Genomic DNA, 26,291 nt, shown 5'->3' with positions numbered 1-26,291 from the left:
TCATGTCTTCTACAACTAATTTGGTATTTGGGATGTTTTTTTTGAGTATAAATGCAAAAAAATATAAAAAATATATATATATAGCAGACACTTCGCTTCCTAGATTTTTGGAAAATTATGCTTCTGCGTCTTCGCTTCCAAAAAACGTCCCCGTTTCGTCCCCGCTTCGTGCAACATTGAGGATGACCTCTATTGATCTAGGATCAATGAAACTGATCTAGGATCAATATGAGTGGTTTGAGGCACTCTCTTTTGACATTGATCTGGGATCAATTGGAACTAACTTCGGGTCAATAAGAGTGACATAACTCACTCTATTTTCGTACTAATCTGGGATCAGTAAGAGTGGTATGACACACTCTCTTCATATGGGATTGACTCCAGGTCAGTAGAGAATGGTATGAGACATTCTCGACCAATTCTTTTTCTTCATGGTTCAGCAAAGCAGAGCAGTGCAGAGCAAAGTAGTGTTGGGCACTAATGGCAGAGATAGTACAGTTTGGTAGATGAATCAGCGGATGGAGTCCCTAGTTGAGAGGGAGTGTTAAAATTGGCAACTAGGGCCAAACTCCATGTGGGTCATCTTATTTATGGCAGCTGATATTTTTCTTGGACTCCTCTCATCGAGAGGTGTACGATTGACCTAAAGATCATCCGATTCCGATAAGTATTCATGGAGATATGAATTTATTTGTGTTACGGGACAATTCGTCGAGGTCGGCCAACAACCAAATAACCCCCACATGTGCTCAATGTTTTAATTTAAAAGGAGATGACTTGAGAGTCATTTCACACACACTTCACTCTTGATTTCTCTCCACTTGTTCTGGGTTTTAGTGGCAAGAGAAATCTAGATGATGAAGCCCTAGCCGCAGTCCTAAGGAGAATGCCCTAGCCACAGTCCTAAGGAGGATGATCTAGCTGCAATTCAAGGGAGGAGACCCCTACTTCTATACGCTGCCCAACCTACCCTCTACGTTGCCTAAAGGAGAGATATAACAGGCCTATTCATGCTGCCCAAATAAGAAGATTCATACCCAATTATGTTGAAATTGTCAAGGATATAACTGATATGCTTAAGAAGGGTCATGAAGTTAAATGGACTGTCTCTTCCATACATGCATTTGATCAAATCAAGAAAGCTATTTCTGAAGCCCCAACCTTGGCCAGTCCTGATTATACCAAACCATTTGATATCTTTTCCTTCGCCTCTAAAACAACCCTTGCTGCTGTCTCATTACAAAAGAATGAAGATTCCCATGACCAACCTATAGCCTTTTTTAGCAAAGTCATGAGAGATGCTAAGCTCAAATATTCACCTTTACATGGTATATAAATGAGCAAACTTTGCATATTTTGTCTCTATTGGCTTGGAATCATGGTTTTAAATCTTAAGAATAGTTTTTTCATTAAAAATTAATTATTTAATGTATTTTTCTAAAACCGGTTCGTTTAGACCTAACCAGTCCCGATTCGACCGGTTCCGGTCGGTAAATCGGTTTATTAGGTGGGCCAGTCCGATCACCGGTTACGGTTTTAAAAACATTGGTAGTGACCCATCTCACCACACTTGAAACACTTGATCTTCTAGACATCCTTCTTACGTCTCCACTGCTCCTGTTGTCCCTTCGATGCAAGGGTTGCATTATCCTCCTCCTCCTTGGGCTTCGACCCACTACTGTTGCTTCCATCAAGTTTGACCGCAACTAAGTCTCTCCTCAACTCCTCTTGTTTTAGAGTTTCCCACATCTCATCCCAATTCGACAATGTTGCTCTGCCCAGGATACTCTGGACAAAGACTTGCCACTCATCTAAGACAGAATTGAGGGCCAGTCTAACCAACTCTGAATCCTGAGGTGTATGCCCCGCAACAGAAAACTTATCACGGGTTTCCTTCAGCTATGTGAGGAATGGATCCACACGCTCTCCCTTCTGCATCTGAACAGATCTCAACTTCTGCTCCAAGTACATCTTGCGTTGCTCGAAAGATCCGTGATGTAGCGTTGTCAACGCATACCACATCTCCTTAGCAGTTCCTCTGCTAGCAACATGACGTGCTACGTGATCCTCTATTTCGTCAAGGATCATCCTCTTGGCCTTCGCCATTTCTAATATGTACTTCTGTAATGGATCTAGATCTGTAGGGACAACCACCATGTTGTCGACATATGTCTTGAAGGCATGCTCATCTAGAACGAATGACATTCTAGCCTTCCAGTTGACATAGTTGGATGCTCTTTCCAACTTGTCCTGATCCCTCAAGCCCTTGGTTGCCATTTCTACCACAAATGTCGAATGACCTCTCTCCTCTATGTTACTGCTAGGCTAGCCTACGCACTCCCTGCTGGAGTAACATTGTTGCCCCTTGCTGCTACTCAGCTATAGAGAATTCGAATTCCTTGGCTAGGAATTCTCTGAGGAAGAAATTCCCTCAGTCATGCTTCTCTTCTCTCTTCTGACATTCTTTTACCCAGCAAACTCCCTGCAAAGAAATCTGTGTCCCACCAGCTCTCCTTTTGCTGAGGCTTCAGCGATGCTCCATATGCCCCGACAAAATATTCGATCTGGAAGCCCTTCTCTCCGTCAACTCACTCGAAGAGAGATTGCCTCAAAATTTCAGCGCTTCAACTAAGAACTGTGCAAACCCTCTAGGGTTTCGCACTGCTGCCTCCTGCAGCTTCTCTATTTCCCTCTTCTGCTCAGCGTTGGGATCTTTGGTACTGCTCTCCTTGTTCCACCTGTAGCTCCGATACCATGTGAAAATTCCTCAACCGAAATCCCTACTGCAGCAACTGATGAAATCACTCCTATTTGTTAAATTCCTTTAAATAAATTACTTGATGTTTCCTACGGAAAATATCATAATACATTCACTGCAACCTTCACTTAATTAAATATTATGCGAAAACAAGAGACTGGGCAAGAAAGAAAATACAACACAATTGACACTATTATTTTTGGACAAATGTCCCCGAAAAAACCCAATGCGGGAAAACCAGTGCAACAAATCTAAGGGTTTTATTATTATGTAGCAGTAAATCTGAATACAATTCTTGGATGCTCAACTAGCAATCTGATATAGAGAGAAACTGGACAAAACAAATGGTGAAGTGCTCTCACCCGGTCACTGGGACAATCTGAGTCTCATCACACTGAACTGCAGGCTTTGCGTAGACTCTGTGCAGAACTGCGTCACTCCCACACAATTCCTATGTCACCCCTACTGGGTATCACGCTGCTCCTTCTCTGGACCCTCTACTGGCTGGAAAAACCATTCTCTGCCTCCTAGTCTCACACCTTGGTTACTGGCTAATGAAACTCGATTTCCTTCTAAGGTCCGCACTACCACTGCATCAGCTCTGCGTGGGCCAACGTCTGCCTCTCTCCGGACGTTGTTCTACCTTCTCTCTGCCTCGTACTCTCCAGCCCAGGAAAACTTCCTTCTTCCAGATACTCACTGCCCCTCACTGCAAGAAATCTACTCGATTAGAATTTCCTCCTTCAGAACTTCTCACTTCTGAAATTCGATCTCTTGATCTCTTGGTGTGTTTTCCAAATGACCCTCAAGCTCCCTTAAATAATCTTCTCGTTGACATTCAACGGCCCAGATTAAAAGCTAATCATTGGCTAATATCATTTTAGCTTGATCCTCATCTTCTTCTAGAAGTTACACCCACAATTAGATTAATACCCATTAATATTTTTAATTTCCTAAGTTTAGACTTTGAATTCCATTAAAAAATATTAATTATTTTAATAAAATTGTTTCTGGGTGGAATTTCCCAAAACGCTTTCTGGGTTCTTTGGAATACATGTGCACAAACATCCCTGCAAAATTTGAGGCCTAGATCATATCTGGTGCTACCCCAAATCAATATCCCATACATTTGGGGTAGGCTCGGAATTATGCCCCCGAGGTTGATGTTGCTAAAAATAAAGATAAAAACATATTTGGCCACATTCAACATGAAAATGTACCACAAAATGCAAAAGATGGTCAAGACAAACCCATTTAGTACATGGGCAAAAGCCAATACATGAGCTCTACCCCACCATCATGGCCATCACCATAGTTCCTACAGGTTCTATTAGCCTCCTTCATCATATAGGAACCCATGATTGTCCCAACCCCTAGTGGGTAATGAATCGCCCTATCTTAAAAGGGGGTATTCACTGTTATATCTTATGCTTCATGCTCTTACCCCTTGAGCCTTGAGCAGTTATTCAAAGAAAATCATAAAAAGGCAAAAGGCGTATAAAGGACGGTGGAAAAATCAAGGTTGGGCTCCTCATGTACCATGATTGCACCCTCCTATACATTATAAACCCAAGTGTGGGCTTCCCTTTTATTAGCTACCCTTGTACACCAACATGTGGCCTAAGGTTGCCCCTTCTCATCCCCTACTTTATTCACCTATCTGTCACATGCCAACACCTTTTGAAGGATGTATCTTGAACATATTATCCCCTTTAGAAGTAGAAACCACCTAATAGGATACTTGGTTAACCCCATTTGGAGTTTAGGAGACATTGGCACATCTGGAAGCCCATTATGGAAGTGCAGACCATTATGAAGTCCCCACCTGTGGTTCATGATTGGTAAGATCATTCACTCGATTTCTCTAATGACTTGTTGTATTGCAGGGCTAAGGGACACATTGGATCTTATGCAGGATTGCAGATGATCTCCATCTTGGGTTTGGTCTCCCTATACAAGGTCTTAATCCTCTAGAGGGCTACATTGGCACATGTAGGGTGTGTGTTGAAAGCCATGGGCCTCCACAGCAGTAAAAAGTACTCAATGGATCCCCAAGGATGTTCAAATATTGCTCGAGATTCACCTACTAGATCAGCAAGATGCACCTGGTTCACCTTTGCCTAGCCAGCCCCACAGATGTACCATACACTTGGCAGCTGACCTAGTTCTTGTAAGATGATGTGGCATCAACTACACCATCATCAGAGCCCTTGCAGCTGATCTACAAGCATCTTCAACTCATTTGGAGACCCATGAGGTTATTATTGTGCCTCCACACCCACTGGGAGCACCACAGGTTTATTGTTTGGAGAACAAAGCGCCAACCCCTTGTCCATCACCTTTGAGGGTATTTTTCTTCATTATGGCACCTATGGACCTCATTAGGCCTCTTGGAGGGCCCTACGACATGTATTATTCATCATTTGGCCTCTTAAGAGTCTTATTCTTTCATTTGTGAGCTAGTTTGGTGGGCTTGTCACCAAAAGTTAGATTATTAGCACATTATTTTATTTTTGGGGCTTATGTAGTCCAAGGAGACTAATTCGAACTCTTCATTAGTGTATAAATACAAGTGAGATGAGTTCATTTGTTCATCATCACTTTGGATTGGATCTCTTCTCTCTTTTGAGAATTTCGCACCTTTCCTTGGAGGGTGAATTGGAGCTTTATGGATGAATTTTGATGTTTGGATTTGGTTTATCTTATTTTGGAGCTTCCCTATTGTCAATTTGTGGATGGTTTCATATGTTCTATTACATGTAAGTACATGCTTTTAATGTTATTCTTGGTTTACGTTGTCATATACATTGGATTGGGATTTTCGTTATTTTTAGGGCTAATTGTTGCATGCATTTACTGCTTAAATTGTGGAATTTTGTCTCTATATAGCATCTCTCAATGTATAGGCCATGTAATTTGAATGAAATTTCCTAGGGATAATTCTATCAACGAATTCATCCTGATAAGCCATCACCTTTTGCAAGTCGAAGTATAAAAGTTGTAAGGTTGTTTCCCTTTGCCCTAGAAGGATAGCGAGGTAGTCTTAAGGCCTCCTTGACTAAGAAATGAAGTCCTCATTCATATTTATCATAGACTGCATTCTCCCAAGACTAAGGCACTGATCTACCAAAAAGTGGTCAGCCAAAATCAATTCTTTTTCACCTTTTTATAGGTCTAGCCAAGTTGGGTCACCTAGGACATCATTTTCCCGACGAAATAGCCCTCCAAATAGTTTGATCTCCTAGCCCCCCCTGTGTTGGTGTCTCCTCAAGGCCTCCTCCAAATTTGAAGCCATTCTGATGGTGGAGTTGTGAGAAAAGCCAAGCCCTAGCTCTGAGATCAAACTTTGCCCTGGTATTAAGGCTAGTGCCTCATAGGATCAATTCAACATATTTAAGTGAAAATCCTTTCTTTGATCCTTTCCCCCTCCTTGTCTGGGTTAAGAATATCATTGGTTGCTAAACTCTTGCCACCTAACCTAGGTTGGGTCTACTTGGTTCCGTGTGGTCCCATTTCTTTGAAACGACAATTCTTTAAGAACCATCCTGGATACCAATTTCAATAAGGATTTTAGGGATTGGGAAAACTCTTTCACAAGTCATATTCCCTAAACCTAACCCTCAAATCCTCCTGTCCTCCTAGAAGACATTGTACCTTGCTTAGAAAGCAAGCAAGCTTTATTTTTCAACCTCTTCTGGAAAGGGATTATTTGGGTCACTCTATATCCACTTGTCGTTCTATCCTTCATTTGTGACTCCATATATACCAAAGCTCCTCCCATCGGTGAAAGTCCGTAAATAGTAGGGAGTTTTAGCTGAGGTGACAATGGGCTAAGTTTCCATTTCTTGCCCTTGGTCTAGCATTTGCCCCTTTAGGGATCCCCTTTAGGTCCCCTGCTAGTTTGAGCGGTAATAGGCTCTAGTACAGCCTATGTGTGAACAGGAAATTAGTGATATAGTATTCAAAAAGTGGGCATCTATGGATTAAGATCATACAGTATGCTTGTTCAACATTTAAAAAGGAGAGAGTGTAGTCTTGAATCTTGATGTACAAGTAAATGCAGATCAATATCCTTATTCAACTTTAATTATCAATATAATAGAGAAAAAATATTTTGGTAATGTTTCCTGCCATGAGGCCAGTCAAGAATTAAGAAGAGTAAAAAACGCAAATTAGACAAGTGCAAACTTTTGATTGATTCAGAGCACACACATTTTGCTATGTTACTGACATTATGTGAATAATAATGAACTCCTAAACCCCATATGTCTCTGATTGGAGCAGTTTAAGAAAGCCAGAAAAATCAAATATTTCACTTACTACTGAAACTTTTCAATATCATTTGTATTATTGTCTCTTGAGAGGCAAGAAATAGTTTTGGATTCCATATGTTATTGAACTAAATTTTCAGATTCCAGATTTTATTTTCTAAAACCATAGCCTCCAGATTCCAACAAGAATGCTTTCCCATATTTGGTATATAACTGCTTAAGAAGCTGTGTTGATTTGTGATTACCCCTTTTCCCGAAGCAATTCCTCGCATATTTGCTCTAAATCTGGAAGAGGTTCACTAGGCACTACATCATCAGCAGTTGATGTAACTGTGTTCAACGTGCCTTCCTGTTGAAAAAAACAAACATCGGCATTAAAAAAATAATATTCTGTAACCTAAAGTTGAGAGGATTCACATAAATCAATATTTTCTTTTTTTTGGTAACAAACATATGATATTATGAACACAACTGGTTCATTTACTGAATATCCAAAGCAAAAAGAATAACATAAAATAACCCATATGGATTAAATGTATTGAATATATAATGTGATAGATGATAACAATAACATGTGACGTTGTGTATAAGTATACATTGAATGGTCACATACTGGAATCACATGCATTTTAGAGAAATGACCCATGGTTATTTATTATCAGTATTATCATTATAGGTGTCCTCATGTATGTTAGACAATAAGTATAATAACAAGATCAATAATCCTTACTTGTGACATCAATGTATCCAACGTCTCAAACAAAGGATCTGCCTGCAACTGTTTGATTGAGAATGACAGCCTTGATTTTTCTCTGCATTCACAAGGTAAACTGAGTTAGATGCTATAGATTTAAAATTACATTGAAGATTTTATGAATTTCATATCAACATTCATTTGCATTTTTAGGCGAACTGAAATAGTTTATAAGCATTGTCTCTATATAAGTTTGTCAGCTAAAATAACATGCATGACAATGAAATTCTTTCATACAGCCAAACCAAACACTGGTTCAACATACTTGTTGCAACTTACAGTAGAGTCCAAGTGAATCTGAATAGGACATCATTATTGGCTTCCGTAGGCTGGAAGGTTCTCAAGAGAACTTTTCTCAAATCAAAAACTTGTTCAGGGTACATTTTCATAATATATTGTCTCCATATACTTTGACAGATAACATGGTGTAACCTAGGCATCAATGTTACAAGGTCATTCCCCCCTAAGGTTTCCTCTTTGGATAGGGGCAGATTAGACAGTAACTTTTCCAACTTCTCCAAGCAAGAGTTTTTCACAGCGTTCAAGTACATGAAAAATGCCAAGTCCTCTGGACTAGAGGGTCTACCATGTGCATTCCATTATTGGAACATCGTTGGAGACAACCTCTTTCAAATGGCCAAGGTAGCATTCTCCCTGAATCACCTTACCAGTTCCTTAAATCAGGGGCTAATCAAACGTATTCCGAATAATTCAGCTAGAGATACAATTGGAGGCTTAAACTATAGATGATACTTAATTTTTTTTATTAGAATATGAGTTTATGATGAAAAGTATTATTGAAAAAAGTCAACTTTTGATGCAAAGGACATCTCTCTAGATATAATATTTGTGTAAAATGGAAAGATTTTGTGCTTCTGGGACAGGCTAGTTTTCATTACAGACAGGATCTTTATGCTGAATGCTGCCCAAGCAACCGACGAGTGTATTTCCTTTTATATATAATAAAGAAATGAATGTTTCCCAAGGAAAAAAGATAAAATAGGGTTTGGAGACCTGTTACTTCTCTTTTTAGAAGAGATACCTATGAAGCCCTCTTGTCAAAAGGGGTACATATATTTTTTCTAAGCAGCATTCACTACCATTGTAAGCCCAAGGTCACATGTCAAAAGTCATGTAAAAACCATGTGAGGACCTGTATTAGGTATTCTAGACCTATGTCTTGTCTTTGAGTTTATATCCAATTGTTTCGTCGAACCATGCCCTATCCCTTGAAAGTTTCACCTCAGTCACTTTCATCCCTAATGGGATTCAAGGGCTTTAGGTGGACTCTCTTGTGGACTCATGGCCTTATGGGAGCCTGCATTTGTACAGGTGATCACCAGTGTATGGGCCAATCCAGCGCACGTCAAGGTGCACCTATGTCATACCACATGGTTAGAGTCTATCAAGTCTGTATCTGACCTCGGCCTTGGTGCAATATTCCTCATGACAACTCTCAAATCATAGCAATCTCTTTTGACAATATTCACATTTTCCAAGGTAGTTCACAGTTCCCAAGGCAAAGTGGTTTTGATGGTCAAAAAGCCAACCTAGTCCCAAATAGTAGATCATAATGAGAGGATTCCATGCCACATGGAGTTTTTTAGATACGAGCATCTGGTAGCTGGTTACAGTGTGGTCAAACATCGTTAACAAAACAAGTAAAGTTTCCAAAGGACATTTCAAGAAGAGTGTTGGGCAGAATTATGAATGCAATATGTCAAAAATGCTCAGCACACAGAGGGGAAGAATACCCATGTGTCATATTTTGCAGAGTAGTTGAGGCATTATATAACCAACATAGGGGCATGATGATGTGGCATACAGGGTAATGATGTGGCAACGCCTTGAGGGATGTTTCAAAACATAGACATACCCAGAACAAATCAAGACATGCATAACAAAATCTAGGTTCTGGGATTGCCGAATAAGCTAGGATGTTGCAGATCCAGTGGTAGGGTGACGAAGTCAAATTACTGGCGGAAAAAGTCAAAGAGAAGTCAAGTCTAACTAGTCATTGTGTTAATTTTAGGTATGTTCTATGCTTAGAGCAATTTACTTCAATTTTTCATATTAGCCCAATGACAATATTAAAATTAGCAATCACATCAGCATGATAGTAAAGTGTAGATAAAACATAAACATAAATCGCAGAAAACAAGCCAAGACAAGAGGACACAGGATGTGGCGCTAGCCAGGGACAAACCCCAATGTGGGAAAACCCTTGATCAATTCTTCTTATATTCTTCAATAGTTCAGCAAAGAGAGATAGTACATATACATCAGAAGTCAACACTTTGACCTGTCAAAATAAGCGCAGAGATCTTCACCATGAAGATGACATAAAGAGGTTGCAGATCTGAGGACATGGACTGCAGTTCTAAACTCGAGTGAAGCCAAACATTCTTCTAAGGTGATTCCATCAACATGTTGCATCCATCATGTTGCATCTATCACCATGTTGCATCTCATCATGTTGCATCCATCATGTTGCGTTTCATCACCATGTTGCACCTAGCTAGTTGTCTAATCCTCAATGAACCCATGTGTTGATATGGGGTAACATCGGATGTGCTCTAGCCACGAACATCAGTGGAGAGGCTAAAGCACATGAGATCTCCAATACCTAGAAATGATTTGGGCAGATTCTAAATAGTTTGGGAGATATTAAAATAATTAATATTTTTAATGGAGTTAATGTGAATTAATATAAAACTGTGTTAGAAGAGTCCAAAAGTCATGGATCAAGCCAGAGTTAATCTTAGCTGTTAATTAGGGACTTAATCTCGGTCGTTGATTTGTCAACGAGAAAAGTATAAGAGGAGGATTGAGGGTCACTTGGAGAATATACTGAGGGAGACTAGTCAGTGCAATTTCTGGAGCAGGGTTAGCTGAGAAATTCGAACTAGTGGTCTGGTGAGCAATCAGGAGGCAGCAAATACGGAACAGAGAGACGGGATCAGCCACTAGAGACCAGTGCTGAGGCAGGAGAGGCAGACGCAGGGCATTTCAAGCAAACGCAGAGGCAGCAGGAGACTGTGCAGTCACTAGAGGACCTGCGTGTGTGACGTAGAGAGGCCCAAGGCTGACGCAGTCAAGCAGGGGCTGACGCAGAGTGTATGGGAACCACACAGAGTTTAGCCAAGCTCATGTTGGGACTGGGAGAAGTGCTGGAGAATTTTTCTCTCTGTGGGTAAGTCAGTTTGGCACCCTATTGTACTGAAGAATTGCCAAATAATAAAATCCTCCCTTGCTGCACCGATTTTCCCACATTGGGTTTTTCTGGGGACTGTTGTCCAAAATATCTGTGTCAATGTGTTAATTCTTGTACATGTGTTTGTTTCTATATTACGGTGTGATATCTGCATCATAATTTATTTTAATGTTTATTGAATGAATTTCATAAACAACTAATTGAAGAATAAGTAGGAAAAGTAAATCAGATGTTGCAGTGATAGAATTTTCACATGGTATCAGAGCAAGTAATCAAAGACAGGAAGGGAAAATCAGTTATGGGTCGAGACCACAATGCAGAGGCATCCATGTCAGGGGACTCACACAAATTTTCAGAAGATTGCACAAGAGAAAGAGACTTCGATTTCTCTATGTTGGCTTCTAGGTTGGAAGAAGAAGTGGCTTGTATGACTAGTTCTGGATCATCAGAAGTGCGGTATATAAACAGTGGAGCCTCGTGGCATATGACGGGAATCAGGGAATGTTTCTCAGAATATCGAGATGAGAAGATGAACTTTCAGATCACCATGGGGAACAAGGCAAAGTGTACTATAGTAGAGAAGGGTACCATAGTTTTTCAAACAGAATCGGGAGAACAGTTCAGTGCTACAAATGTGCTGCATGTACCAGGATTGGGGATGAACTTACTTTTCGTGTCACAACTTCAAAGCAAGGGCTATGACATCTACTTCATCAAGGAGAAGGTATATGTCAAACACCCGGCTAGAAAAAGAAAGTGCAGACCGGGATCAAAAGTAACAAGTTGTATAGATTACAACTAGAATCACCAATGGCACTAATAGGCAGTCATGGAGACAAGGGCTTGAATGAACTATGGCACAGAAGAATGGGTCATTTGCACCATGGAGCACTGAGAATTCTCAGGAGCACTGTAACAGGAGTTCCGGATCTGAGTACGGAACAAGATAGTGTATGCAGAGGATGCACTCTAGGAAAGTATGCCAAGGCAACATTTCCTAGGAGCAACCAAAGGGTCAAGAGTGTACTAGGATTGATACACTAAGATATCTATGGACCTATGTCCGTCAAAGCTCTCTGTGGTGCCGAGTATTTCCTTACTTTCATTGATGACCACTCAAGGAAAACTTGGATTTATTTTTTGAAAACCAAGGACGAGGTTTTCTGTCGATTCAAAGAGTTCAAGGCTCTGGCGGAGAATCTGGCTAGGAAGAAAATAAAAGTTTTGCACTCAGATAATGGTGGAGAGTATGTTGATAAGGACTACACTGATTTTTGCGCTAAGGAGGGCATCAGAAGAGAGTGGACAGCTCCCTAAAATCCAAAGCAAAATAGAGTAGCAGAAAGAAAGAACAGGACTATTGTAGAAGCAGCTAGGGCCATGATGTATGATCAGGATATGCCAAAATTCCTGTGGGCAGAAGCATGCCACACAACAGTCTATGTTCAAAACAAGACTCCTCATCGGGCGTTGGGCAAGATTACTCCAGAGAAAGTTTTCACAGGGAAGACACCTGAAGTTAATCATTTCAAGATATTTGAGAGTTTAGCATATTGCCGCATACCAGAGGAAAAGAGGAAGAAGCTGGATCAAACTGCGGAAAAGGGATATCTTGTGGGATATAGCGAGAACGCTAAGGCATATAGAATCTACCTTCCAGGGAGCAGGAAGGTAGTAGTTCGACCAAATGTAAATTTCATGGAAGACGGGGCTTTCAGAAAATATCGTGAGATGCCTTCCGAGGAGAAGTCAAAAGAGGAGTCATTAGTTAAGCCTCTTCAACCAATGAAAGTAAAAAATTCTTCCTCAGGTCAGGAAGATTCTCTGGATGAGGAGGAGTTAACAGAAGCACCTATTGGCAGAGGAAGAACTAGCAGGGAACTTTGTCAGATTCTGCGAGATGGAGAGGACTTCATCTGTGCGCCAAGAAACAATAAGGGGGAGCGAAAACAGCCAAATAGAAATCAGGCATTAGTAGCTCAGGATGGGGAGCCTACCAGTTTCAAGGAGGCAGCTCAACATCAGGTTTGGCTAGACGCGATGGTAGAGGAGTACAACTCCATAATGGTGAACGATGTCTAGGAGGTAGTACCAAGGCCTCAAGAGAGATCAGTGGTAGGTTCGAGATGGATCTACAAGATCAAATACGCTGTAGACGGCAATGTTGAGAAATACAAAGCCAGGTTTGTGGCTCAAAAGGAAGGAATTGACTACGAGGAGACCTTCGCCCCAGTAGCTAGGTATACGTCTATTAGGACCGTGATATCTCTTGCAGCTCAGATGGGATGGGAGATTCACCAGATGGATGTCAAAATGGATTTTCTTAACGGGGTAATAGAAGAAGAGGTATACATTGAACAACCAGAGGACTTTGAGACACATGAGAAGAAGTCTCATGTATGCAGACTGAAGAAAGCCTTGTATGGGCTGAAACAGGCACTTAGAGCATGGTATGGTCAAATAGATGGCTACTTGCAAAAGATGGGATTTGTCAAGAGTGACGCGGATCTGAATCTCTACTATCTAGTTGTAGAGAACGAACCACTAATCTTAGTATTGTATGTGGATGATCTCCTTCTTACAGAATCATCTAGGCTCATTGGACACTACAAGAAGAATCTAGCCACAGAAATCGATATGAAGGATTTGGGACGAATGCATTACTTCCTAGGGTTGGAAGTTTGGTAGCAGAAGGGAGAAATCTTCCTTGGGCAAGGGAGGTATGCTACAAAAATCCTGAAAAGATTCAGGATGAAGGACTGTAGACCCATGGCTACTCCAATGATCACCAACTAGAAGAAGATTGATGCATCAGAAGACAAGGATGTTGATCCCACCCTATATAGGCAGCTCATAGGGTCCGTAATGTATTTGGTCAATACAAGGCTAGAGATTTGCTACGCTTTCAACACCCTCAGTCAATTCATGGTGGAACCGAAGAGGGCACATGGGGCAGTAGCCAAACACATTCTCAGGTATTTACAGGAACAATCGATTATGGACTCGTGTACACCAAAGGTAAGTATATCAGTTTGAGTGGATTTACTGATGCAGATTGGGCAAGAAATTCAGTGGATCGGAAAAGTACCTCTGGGTACTGTTTCAACATTGGATCAGGAATGACCTCCTGGTGCAGTAGGAAACAGAAGTCCGTGGCTTTGAGCTCATCTGAGGCAGAATATATGGCGGCGAGCACAGCTTTGTGTGAGGCCATATGGCTTAGAAAACTGCTTGTGAAACCATTCAGAAGGAATATGGAGGCAACCAGGGTCATGTGCGATAATCAGAGTTTCATCAAGCTCTCTGAGAATCCAGTGTTTCATGATAGGTCGAAGCATATTGATATCCGGTGTCACTTTGTTAGGGATTGTGTCCAACGAGGAGTTGTACAGTTGAGCTACACTCCTACAGGAGAACAGGTGGCGGACATCTTCACCAAGGCCCTTGGACGGACAAAGTTTGACTACTTCAGGGAAAAGGTGGGGATGGTAAAGAACCCATTTCAGTAGCAGCAATGGGAGTGATAATAGCACAGATGTAGAGGGAGTTGCAGTGCAGAAGCAGTGTTGGGAGAAAGGACCAGCAACAGCATGAATGCAGAGGGAGTTGTCGTAGAGATGCAGCAATGATAGTAGCAAAGCCATGGGCAGCGGTACAAGATAGAGCAGTGCAGAAGATGTTGGGAAAGGGGGCTTAGCATCAGCACAAGGACCAATGTCGAATGATCAGGTTAATACTCAATGAGGAGTATTACTAGAGCACAGTCCTCACTAAGAGGGATGTTGATTTGGGGTAGCATCAGATGTGCTCTAGCCACGAAAATTGGTGCAGAGGCTAAAGCACATGACATCTCCAATACCCAAAAATGGTTTGGGAAGATTCTAAACAATTTGGGAGATATTAAAATAATTAATATTTTTAATGGAGTCCCTAAGTCTAAACTTAGGGAAAATAAATATTAATGTGAATTAATATAAAACTGTGTTAGAAGGGTCCAAAAGTCATGGATCAAGCCATAGTTAATCTTAGTCATTGATTAGGGACTTAATCTCGACCATTGATTTGTCAACGAGAAAAGTATAAGAGGAGGCTTGAGGGTCACTTAGAGAATATACCGAGGGAGACCAGTCAATTCAATTTCTGGAGCGGGGTTAGCTGAGAAATTCAAACTAGTGGTCTTGTGAGCAGTCAGGAGGCAGCAAATACGGAACAGAGAGACGGGATCACCCACTGGAGACCAGCGCTGAGGCAAGAGAGGCAAACGCAGAGGCAACAGGACACTGCGCAGTCACTAGAGGGCCTGCATGGGTGACGCAAAGAGGCCTAGCGCTGACGTAGTCAAGCAGGGGCTGACGCAGAGTGTCTGAGAGCCACGCAGAGGTCAGCCAAGCTGACGTTGGGACTGGGAGAAGTGCTGGAGAATTTTTCTCTCTGTGGGTAAGCCAGTTTGGTACCTTATTGTACTAAAGAATTGTTGAATAATAAAATCCTCCCTTGCTGCACCGGTTTTCCCACATTGGGTTTTTCCTAGGACTGTTTTCCAAATTTTATGTGTTAATGTGTTGATTCTTGTACATGTGTTTGTTTCTGTATTACAGTGTGATATTTGCAGTAGAATTTATTTTAATTCTTATTGAAGGAATTTCATAAATAACTTATTGAAGAATAAGTGGTAAAAGTAAATCAGATGTTGCAGTGATAGAATTTTCACACCATGATTATAGCTCTGTCCATCTCATATTGGAACAGCACCATACAACCCTCTAATAGTCATCAAGATGACCTAAGATCACAGCTGAATGTCTCATAAGATAGCTCCTAGGATAGTTGAAGATGTGGGCATATACAAGCCCTCATACCCATACGAAATATTGACCATGGTGTTATGGCCTGCGGCCTAACACACAGTCTTTAGTTAGCATCATAGACCTCTGCTACTCACAAGTGAGTTTGCCCCTTTATATTCTCTTACATGATCAGCGCATCAATGATGAAGCTCCACCAAGGTCACTAAACAAAGGGCCTATATTAATTGTCCTCTAACAGTCCCCTTTTGTTGCTTCAAGGGTCATTGTACCAAGGTCTTCAACACAGTGATACAACAATAATGCTCTTGCATTTATTGTCAACACAGTCCTAACATATGTTGTCCAAACACGCCTTGCAGGACAGACTTTAATGCATACCCTTCAGCACTCTTCACCATGTCATTCAAGTCACTTCCAGACCTTCCTTATCTGCCTGAAGCTTGACGATGTCCCTGTCCAAACAGATTAGGCATCATTCAACTTCCTCCATGACTGAGGCTAGGGAATGTTTGAAGCCTTCTTCAATTACGGATGTAGGGCAGCTTCTAGTGCGGAATAAGCCCAACAGTTAGAGCAAATCTGGATTGCAACTAGGGCTCTCCTTAGGACTGCGTAATACCTCCTTTTGTTGTAGATCAACCCCTTATTGCATGTGGCCTAAGACAACGTATTAGGGATCTCCTTTAGGGCTGAGATAAGGCAACGTATAGGTCTCTTATAGATAGCGTTAAGGTCTCTTCACCATGACTAATTTTAGGGCAGCGTTAGGGCATTTAAGGACAGCATCTTATGGTCGGTTATAGACCTGTGTTTTAGCCACTCCTTGTTGTGTTTTAATGACTGCATTTGGGTAGCATAGGTTTATTTAGAAAACCCTTTCACCTCCATGTCTAGGGCTTCTCCTTGACTGTGATTAGGGCTCTCCTTGGCAGCGTATAAGAAGTTGTGTCTCCTCCATTACAGCATTAGGGTCTAAGGCATCCTCTAGGGCAGCGTAACATCTTAAGATCTCTCCTCCCACCAAAACCCAAAGACAAGTGTAGAGGAAGAGATCACAAGAGGCGTGTTCCAAATGACTTGCAAACCACCTCTTTTTATAGTAAAACGTTGAGGATAGATGGGGGAATTTGGTTGTTGGCCGACCTTGACGAATTGTCACATAACACAAATAAATTCATATCTCCATGAATACATGCCGGAATCGGATGATCTTTAGATCAATCCTACACCTCTTGACGAGAGGAATCCAAGAAAAATATCAACTGCCATAAATAAGAAAACCCACATGGAGTTTGGCCCTAGTTGCCAATTTTAACACTCCCTCTCAACTAGGGAGAACTCCATCTGCTAATCCATCTTCTAGTCCGTACTATCTTTGCCATCAATGCACTGACCTGCACTGCTCTGCTCTGATCTACTAAACTATGAAGAAGAAGAAGTGATCGAGAATGTATCTTACCATCCTCTACTAACCCAAAATCAGTCCCAAATAAAAAAGAGTGTCGACTAGCACTCTTACTGACCCGAAGTTAGTCCCAATGAAGACAGTGTGTCATACCACTCTTAGTGATCCAAAATCAGTTCCAAATAAAGAGTGTCTCATACCACTCTTACTGACCCGAAGTCAGTTCCAAAAGAGAGTGAGTTATATCACTCTTACTGACCCGAAGTCAGTTCCAATTGATCCCAGATCAATGTCATCCTAGCATAGGGAGTATAGTAGTAACACGACGCGTCCATCAGTACTACTATGGTCCCTATCCTCATTTCCCTACTCATTGGCCAAATGAGAGGTACTTCCCATGAGTCCCAGACTGCATGGATAGGGTGCCTCAGCATGAGAAGGATCAAACACTCATCCTGCCTACATGTTGCCAGGGGTATCCGAGGGAAAAGCTGAACCACTCACCCTGTACACAACAAATCAATAGGGGAACGCTGAACCACTCACCCTATGACTGTGTCTCAACAAGAGAAGGATGAACCACTCATCTTGCCTACATAGCAGACCACTAGGGAAAGGCTGAACCACTCACCCTATGATTGCTCATCGCTCCAAGAAGTACCCCCAAGCCCCCCAGAGCTCCCAGAGCTCAATGTCCATATCATACAAGTCCTTCAAGAGAGAGTCTCTTCACGACTCCTAATTGTTCTCGGAAAGTCAAAAATTTGACCTTTCCCAGGGGCTTCATCTAAATGTTGACGACCTGCACATCAATCCCAATGTGTTGGAGCCTTCTTGCTCCCCATTGTACCATATCCCAGATAAGGTGGTACTTGATGTCTATATGCTTCGAGCGATCATAGAACACAGAATTCCTCAACAACTGAATCCCCCCTGGTTGTCACAGAAGATCACGATGTCATCCAACACGTGTCCAAACAACTCACACAAGAGCTTCCACAACCAGGCAGCTTCACAGGAGGCCATACTCACAACTATGTATTCGGCCTCAACGGTGCTCCAAGCAACCGACTTCTGTTTCCAGCTCATCCAGGATATCGAAGCAGAGCCCAAAGAGAACCAGCGCCCATAAGTGCTCTTGCGATCCTCCACACTGTCTACCTAATCAGCATCAGAATGATCATGCAGCTTCATATTTCTGACAGTGTATCTCAATCCATGAGACATTGTGCCCTGAAGATATCTCAAATGATTCATGGCACCAATCCAGTGAGGCTCAACCATATATGAGCTCAACATGCTAACTGCAAAACATATATGTCGACGGGAGTTCACCAAGAACATCAATGCTAGTATGAGTTTATGAAACTCAGAGGCATTTCCCAAATCAGGTTCGACATCACTATCGCATAACTTCTTGAAGTTAGGCTCCATCGAGGTAGTCACGGGCTTGCAGTCCATCATTCCAAATTCGAAATCCAACTCCCTCTTACTTTTGCAAATGAGAGGGTATGTACCTATCAGAAAGAGGTTGTCCTCATAAGGTACCAGTATGAGAGGTCTATCATCCACAACCTTAAAGCAATGTTTTGGATCGACTTCACCTTCATCAGCTAGCTATCAATCCTCTCATACCAAGCCCGGGGTGCTTGCTTCAAATTATAGAGAGCTTTCTTCAACCTACATACATGAGATTCCCAAACATGAATCTCAAACCCCTCGGGTTGATCCACATCTGTGGTCTTGTTATAACATGAGGGGAATGGTCCCCTTGGAAGATTTCCTTTGGTACATCTCGGACATGTACATTCATGCGCTTCTTTGAATTCAGGTATCCTTTTCACCATCAGTCTTACATTGAGTAGGGCCCCATAACGAAGATGGGCAGACCTCCGGTGCTATAGAAGAGATGTGTCAACTGACATGGTCCCCAATGGATTTCCTGCAACTTGATACAAATTGCCAACTCTAAACCCAAGAGTAAAAGCATCTTGAAAAATTTCTTTTTCAAACACGTACCTTTCCATCGATGAATGCTACCTTGGAACCTTTTGACTTCCATTGCCGAAATGGACACCAAGTTCTTTTTGAGATTAGGTACATAAAGAACTTCTTGCGAGTTACCCTGATCCATTTGAAGAGAAACATTCCCTGCACCCTTTCCGGGATAGGTGGCATTGTCTCCAAGAATAATCTCTGCAATTGTTTCTTTCTCTATCAAATTGGAGAGAGCTTCCTTGAACCTGATGAAGTGCATTGAAGCACTACTATCAATAAGCTAGATTCCCAAAGAGTCCGGAGAAGAAGTGGAGAGGGCCAATATAAGTTAATGGTCCTTTCGCTTATCATAATTAACATTTGATTCTTCATACCTAGAGTTCCTTGCTTTCTTGAAGAGTCGGCTATTTCATTGATGACCAACATTCCTTTTTCTTTTACCATTGTACCTGTCATTCCTCCAATCATTGAAGATGCCCCTGGAATGATTGCTATCATTATCAAGTGATGTGTCCCTTCTATTCGGACACTCCTTCGCATAATGGCCAAACTCATTGCAAGCAAGGCATCTACCTTTCCTTCCATTCTTAGATCCGGACCTCCCATTGAAGTGACCTATAGGTAGGCCACCAGATGCTTCTGCTGCATCACTTTGATAATCTTCTTTACTTCGACTTCACCCTTGGTGAATTTGAGGAGGGATGAGGAACCCATTGAGCCTTTTTGTCCTTTCCAACTGTCTTCGATGATTGCTCTTTCACTCTTGCTTGGGCTTTGTCTTCACCTCAACTCTGATACCATGTTAATGTTAGGTATCAATTTTTCATATTAGCCCAATGACAATATTCAGATTAGCAATCACATCAGCATGATAGTAAAGTGCAAATAGAACATAAACATAAATCGCAGAAAACAAGCCAAGACAAGAGGACACAAGATGTGGCACCAACCAGGGACAAACCCCAATGTGGGGAAACCCTTGACCAATTCTTCTTATATTCTTCAATAGTTCAGCAGACAGAGATAGTACATATACATTAGAAGTCAACACTTTAACTTGTCAAAATAAGAGTAGAGATCTTCACCATGAAGATGACATAAAGAGGTTGCAGATCTGAGGACATGGACTGCAGTTCTGAACTCGGGTGAAGGCAAACATTCTTCTAAGGTGATTCCATCACCATGTTGCATCCATCACCATGCTGCATCCATCATGTTGCATCTATCACCATGCTACATCTCATCATGCTGCATCCATCATGCTACATCTCATCACCATGCTGCACCTAGCTAGCTGTCTAATCCTCAATGAACCCATGATTATAGCTATGTCCATCTCATATTGGAACAACACCATACAGCCCTATAATAGTCATCAAGATGGCTTGAGATCACAGCAGGATGTCTCATAAGACAACTCCTAGGATAGCTGAAGATGTGGGCATATATAAGCCCTCATACCCATACGAAATATTGACTGTGGTGTTATGGCCTACAGCCTAACACACAATCTTCAGTTAGCATGATAAACCTCTGCTGCTCACAAGTGAGTCTGCCCCTTCATATTCTCTTACATGATCAACTCATCAATGATGAAGCTCCACCAAGGTCACTGAACAAAGGGCCTATATTAACTGTCCTCTGACAGTCCCCTTTTGTTGCTTCAAAGGTCATTGTACCAAGTTCTTCAACACAGTGATACAACAATAATGCTCGTGCATTTATTGTCAACACAGTCCTAACATATGTTGTCCAAACACACCTTAATGGACAGACTTTAATGCATACCCTTCAGCACTCTTCACCATGTCATTCAAGTCACTTCCAAACCTTCCTTATCTCCTTGAAGCTTGACATTGTCCCTGTCCAAACAGATTAGGCATCATTCAGCTTCCTCCATGACTGTGGCTAGGGCATGCTTGAAGCCTTCTTCAATTGCGGATGTAGGGCAGCTTCTATTGTGGAATAAGCCCAACAATTAGAGCGAATCTGGACTACAACTAGGGCTCTCCTTAGGATTGCGTAATGCCTCCTTTTGTTGTAGATAAACCGCTTATTAACTGCAACCTAGGACAACGTATTAGGGATCTCCATTAGGGCTGAGATAAGGCAGCGTATAGGTCTCTTATAGACAGTGTTAAGGTCTCTTCACCATGACTATTTTTAGGGCAGCGTTAGGGCATTTAAGGACAATGTCTTAGAGTCTGTTATAGACCTGCGTTTTAGCCACTCCTTGCGGTGTTTCCATGACTGCATTTAGGCAGCATATGTCTCTTTAGAAAACCCTTTCACCTCCACGTCTAGGGCTCCTCCTTGACTGTGATTAGGGCTCTCCTTGGCAGCGTATAAGACGTTGTGTCTCCTCCATGACAGTGTTAGGGTCTAGGGCATCCTCTAGGGCAGCGTAACATCCAAAGATCTCTCCTCGCACTAATACCCAAAGACAAGTGGAGAGGAAGAGATCACAAGAGGTGTCTTCCAAATGACTTGCAAACCACCTCTTTTTATAGTAAAACGTTGAGGATAGATGCGGGCAATTTGGTTACTGGTCGACCTTGACGAATTGTCACATAACACAAATAAATTCATATTCCATGAATACATGTCAGAATCGAATGATCTTTAGATCAATCCTACACCTCTTGATGAGAGGAATCCAAGAAAAATATCAGCTGCCATAAATAAGAAGACCCACATGGAGTTTTGCCCTAGTTGCCAATTTTAACACGTTGGAATCAAAGTAGCCATTGGGATTACTTGACTAGCTGTTATAGTCAAAAAATGGACTAGGAAGTTGGATCATTGACCAAAAATTTAGCAATTAAAACAAATTATTCTTTAAAGGGACCAAGTCAAGCCACCAAACCAATTCAATTTTACACCACCTTCTAGAGCAAGTCGAGTTGGAATATTGACCAAGCAAAGTGGGACGTCGAAGGAATAATTCCACTATATTGACCATTGACCACTACAAGTAACTTTCAAGGAGAATTTGTGGACTTCCTTTGTTGAAAATGGTTGTTATTGATGTCAAAGGTTGTCCAAATGGAAGAGCAAGTTACGTAGTCAAATAGCATATTTCTAGCCCACTGGAAATATTGCTTTTGGATTTCATGATGCCCCATTTAGTTTGAGGGTCAAGTTCTAGTGCATTTGGATTTCATGATGCCCCATTTGGTTTGAGGGTCAAGTTCTAGTGCATTGAAGGTCAAGCTTAGGTCTAGTTTGAAGGTTAGTTTATGGTGTTTTGAAGGCCAAGTTCAAGTTTGATTTATGGCCGAAGTTGAAGTCTTAATAGAGGCCAAGTTCTACTCTGATCTTTGATGTGACCAAGCTCCATTGGAGAACTATTGCAAGGATCTTTGGAGGCTGAGTCTAGTTGACTAAGGCAGTGTTAAGGGAGTTGCTAGATGAAGTGGTTTTGATGTCAAGGTAATGATAGGGCTAAGCTCTATTGTAGACAAAGGTGCAGTGAGAATAGGGCTATCGTGGACAACTTTTGTGATAAGCCTATGGGTTGTGTAAGGTGAGTGTTTAATGCAAAGGTTGATAGGTCACAGGGAACAGACCTTCAAAATTGTAAAGGCCTATTTGGTTCCTATTACCCACCACCAGTGGGTGACACCCATTGGAGAATTTTTCCTCCTATATATGTCTTCATATGGCAACCGGCAACCCCTTGCAGCCACCAAATAGCTTGATGTGCCACCATTCTCCACCACCTAAGCCAACTATTATGTGCCCTCGCCCATTGGTTATGATCGTATGTTTGAAGGTGGGCCTTCCAACCCTGACGGTATGACTTTCACTTTGTAATTGGGTATAGTTGCTTGCTTTTCTGGGACACATTTGGACATGGATTAGTTGGGTTTTTCAACGGAAAGAATGGACTTGGTTTGTACTCTTGTTCCCTTATCCCATCTTGGTAATTAATCTAGTATCCTAGTCCCATGGAATCTCCTCTATTGGCTACTAGCATTAGGAGTGGCTCTACATGGGAAATCCTATTTTTTGTTGCGTGATCAAGCTTCCCAACATCACATATCTCACTCCCCTCCGCTCATTATAACCCCTTTTCCCATTTAGGTCCACATTTGTCCACTAGTTCCACAAAGGGTTAGCCTCCCCCTTCCCTTGTCCACTTTGGGTCCAACCTGGAACGATGCCCTGGAGGTTGATGCAATTAAAGAGAAAGTTAAAAGCATAATTTGGCCACTTAAAACAGGTACCACAAAATGCAAAAACATGGCCGAGACATAAAAATTTAGTATGTGGGCAAAAGCCAAACATGAGCTCTACCCCTTATCATCATGGCCATCACCTTGGTTCCTAGGGCCCCTATGTAAACCCCTTGCATCATTAAAGAACCCATAATTGCCCCAACCCTTGGTGGACCTTGAATTGTCCAACCTTATAAAGGGGTATTCACTACTTTATCATACGCATCATGCTCTAATTCCCTAGAGCCCCGAGCAGTTAAAAGAACGAAAAATCACTAAAAGGAAAAAGGCATATGAAGAAGGGTGGAAAAACAAAGGCTAAGGTAACTCATGTACCACGATTGCTCCCTCCTACATCCCTATACCCACGTGTGGCTTCCCTCATCATAGCTACCCTTGTACCATGGCATGTGGCTTGGAGCCTTCTCTATCACCCCCTATTTTGTTCCACCATCATTTCGCATGACACCTCCCATTTGATGGATGTACCATGGACTTGTCACTCCCTTAGAGGTTGAAACCACCTAATAAGGTCCTTTATTAACCTCCCTCTTGAGCTTGGTGACACCTGTACACTCTAAAGCCCATTTGGAAGGGCATGCCATTATGAAGTGTCCACTTTTGCCCCTAATTTGCAAGCTTATTTATTCACTTGCACTAATGAATTGTTGTATTGGAAAGTAAGGAGACGCATTGGATCTTATACAAGATTGCAGGTGGGTCTTCATGTTGGGCTTGGCCTCCCTATACGAGATCTTAGCCCTCTAGAGGTTCAGCATGGCACTTGTAGGGTGAGCGTTGAGAGCCATGGGCCCCCACGACAACAAAGCATTGATTGACCCGCCATAGGGTTCTTCAGCACCATATATTGCTTGCTTGTGCCTCAGCCATACAAAGATGATGATGCACTTGGACCACATTGCCCAGTCGGTCACACTCTTGTACCTAACACATGGCAGTTGATCCAGAGCCCATACGGGGTTTTGTCTCTCCCGTGGAAACATGGGAGGGATTGTATTATCATTCTAGCCATTATTGATGGAGCATGGACATGTTTGACCCAGTTGGAAACCCATGAGATCATTCATAGTGCCCCACAGCCACTTGGGAGCACCATAGATGTTTTTCTTGGAAACCAAGGGGCCACCCCCTTGGTTATCATTATGAGAGCCCTCCTCTTCATCTTGGCACATGGAAGACTTATCTAGGCTTTCCAACTGCCCTTTTGTACTATTTTTCTATCATTTCGGCCTCATTTTGTTGAGTACTTTTGAGCTATTTGGTGGGCTTGTCACCATTTAGATTGTTATTTTGTACATTATAGTTGTTTTTAGGGGCTTATTAGGCTAATTAGTGTAAATCAAACCCCTTGAGGATCATATAAATAAAAGTAAGCCTCATTTGTAAATGATCATCAATCGGATTTGGATCTCTCTTATAAAAAGAATTCAGACCTACCGTAGAGGACGAAATTTGGATGTCTCTTGATGAATTATGATGTTTGGATAAATTTGTCGGCTATCTTGGAGATTCTTTTTGGAAATATTGTGGATGGATATACACTTCTTCATCTTTTAAGTGCTATATGATGCTAGGTTTTCTATTTTATTGAATTTCTAATGCATGGAAATCGCTCTTATGATAAATAAATGTGCCCTAATTAATGCAAACTACTTGAACCATTGAAAATCATAGGAATCTTGCATGTGTTACTCATTAGATGAAGAATCAATGAATTTTCCTAGAGGATTGACTAAATTGCATCCTTGAAATTCAATAAATATGTCATTGAAGTATAAAATTTTGGTATTTGTTCGTTGTTGTTGCATCTAGGGTAGCAAAATTTCTTCTAGGTCTCCTTGAAGATTGAATTGTCATCACATGGTTTATCTTGGCATTGGTCCTTATCCTTGTTGATAAAACCTAAAATATTTCTCTTTTTCTCTTTTAAATTTGTATGCCCTAACCCAAGAAGGTATCCTAAGGTCTAGTGCAAAATGCATTAGGGTGGTAACCTTCAAGAGTGAGTTGGCAAGCAACTCCATTGGGGTTTCCTCTTGGTGCCCTCAACTTTTGAAGCTCATCTCGTGGCTAGATTTGAAGAAACCTCAAGCCCTAGCCCCAACATCATTTCTGCTCCTAGGCTTTGTTGCACCCATTTTTTCAACGTTCCAAGGAAGCAGGATTCAAAAGCTTGAAGGAAAATTGTCAAAATTCAAAATCATTACCCAGCAGTGCTTATGTCATTGTAAACCCATTCTGTAAGTTTGTAATGTAAATGATGCTAGTAAGACCATGTATTTATGTAACAACCTAGGTAAGCCTATTATTTTGGTGATGCATTTCATCCTAGGAGGTTTTTCGTCTCATTGATTTGTTTGTGTTTCTAAACACGAATGATCGGCAAAGGTTTTCTCTCTAACCTCACCCCAAAGCTAGAACGAAATTTATCGTCAAAGTCTTAGGTGAGTCCTAGTGTTTTAGTAAAGTATTTTGTAAAGTGATTTGGGAATAATTTAAGCTATTTGGCTAAATTATTTTATTAGAGATCACTTGGTCTACTAGATCATATTGTGTCGCAGAATTGGGTGTGTATTTTGAGGGTCTATAACAAGCGGGTATTCCGCCTTTGAGAGTTGAATTTGTAGAATCTTATGTAAAAAAAATATTCTAATGCATAGTCCCTCATACTTAGACACCATGGCTAAAATATTTGAGGATGGAAAAATAATAAATCCCCTCAACTGTCAATTAATTAACTTTTTCGGCAAAATAAAAATTAAATTCTAAGCCAGAAAATTAATTAATTAGAGTCAAAAAATTAAAATGTTAGAGAAATTAAATTCTCCAAGTGGAAAAATTC

General features: G+C 41.5%; 1 protein-coding gene across 3 annotated transcripts in view; it reads right to left on the bottom strand.

The window, feature by feature from the left end:
* LOC149239975 (uncharacterized) overlaps positions 1–26,291 on the bottom strand; it is a 438,022-nt gene that overhangs the window by 82,200 nt on the left and 329,531 nt on the right. For all 3 annotated transcript variants that reach the window (XM_089373598.1, XM_089373599.1, XM_089373597.1), the window contains exons 6-7: positions 7,760–7,841; positions 7,275–7,378 (exon numbers count right to left, since the gene is read on the bottom strand). In XM_089373598.1, the coding sequence (XP_089229724.1) occupies positions 7,275–7,378; positions 7,760–7,841 (186 nt within the window). The remainder of the gene's footprint in view (positions 1–7,274; positions 7,379–7,759; positions 7,842–26,291) is intronic.

The sequence above is a fragment of the Pinus tabuliformis genome, chromosome 8, assembly GCF_031772625.1.
Source record: "Pinus tabuliformis cultivar Carrire ecotype Pingquan chromosome 8, CPIR1, whole genome shotgun sequence".
In the NCBI taxonomy this organism is placed as follows: domain Eukaryota; kingdom Viridiplantae; phylum Streptophyta; class Pinopsida; order Pinales; family Pinaceae; genus Pinus; species Pinus tabuliformis.
Note: the sequence above shows the minus strand (reverse complement) of the source record. Positions and strands in the feature narration are given on the sequence as shown.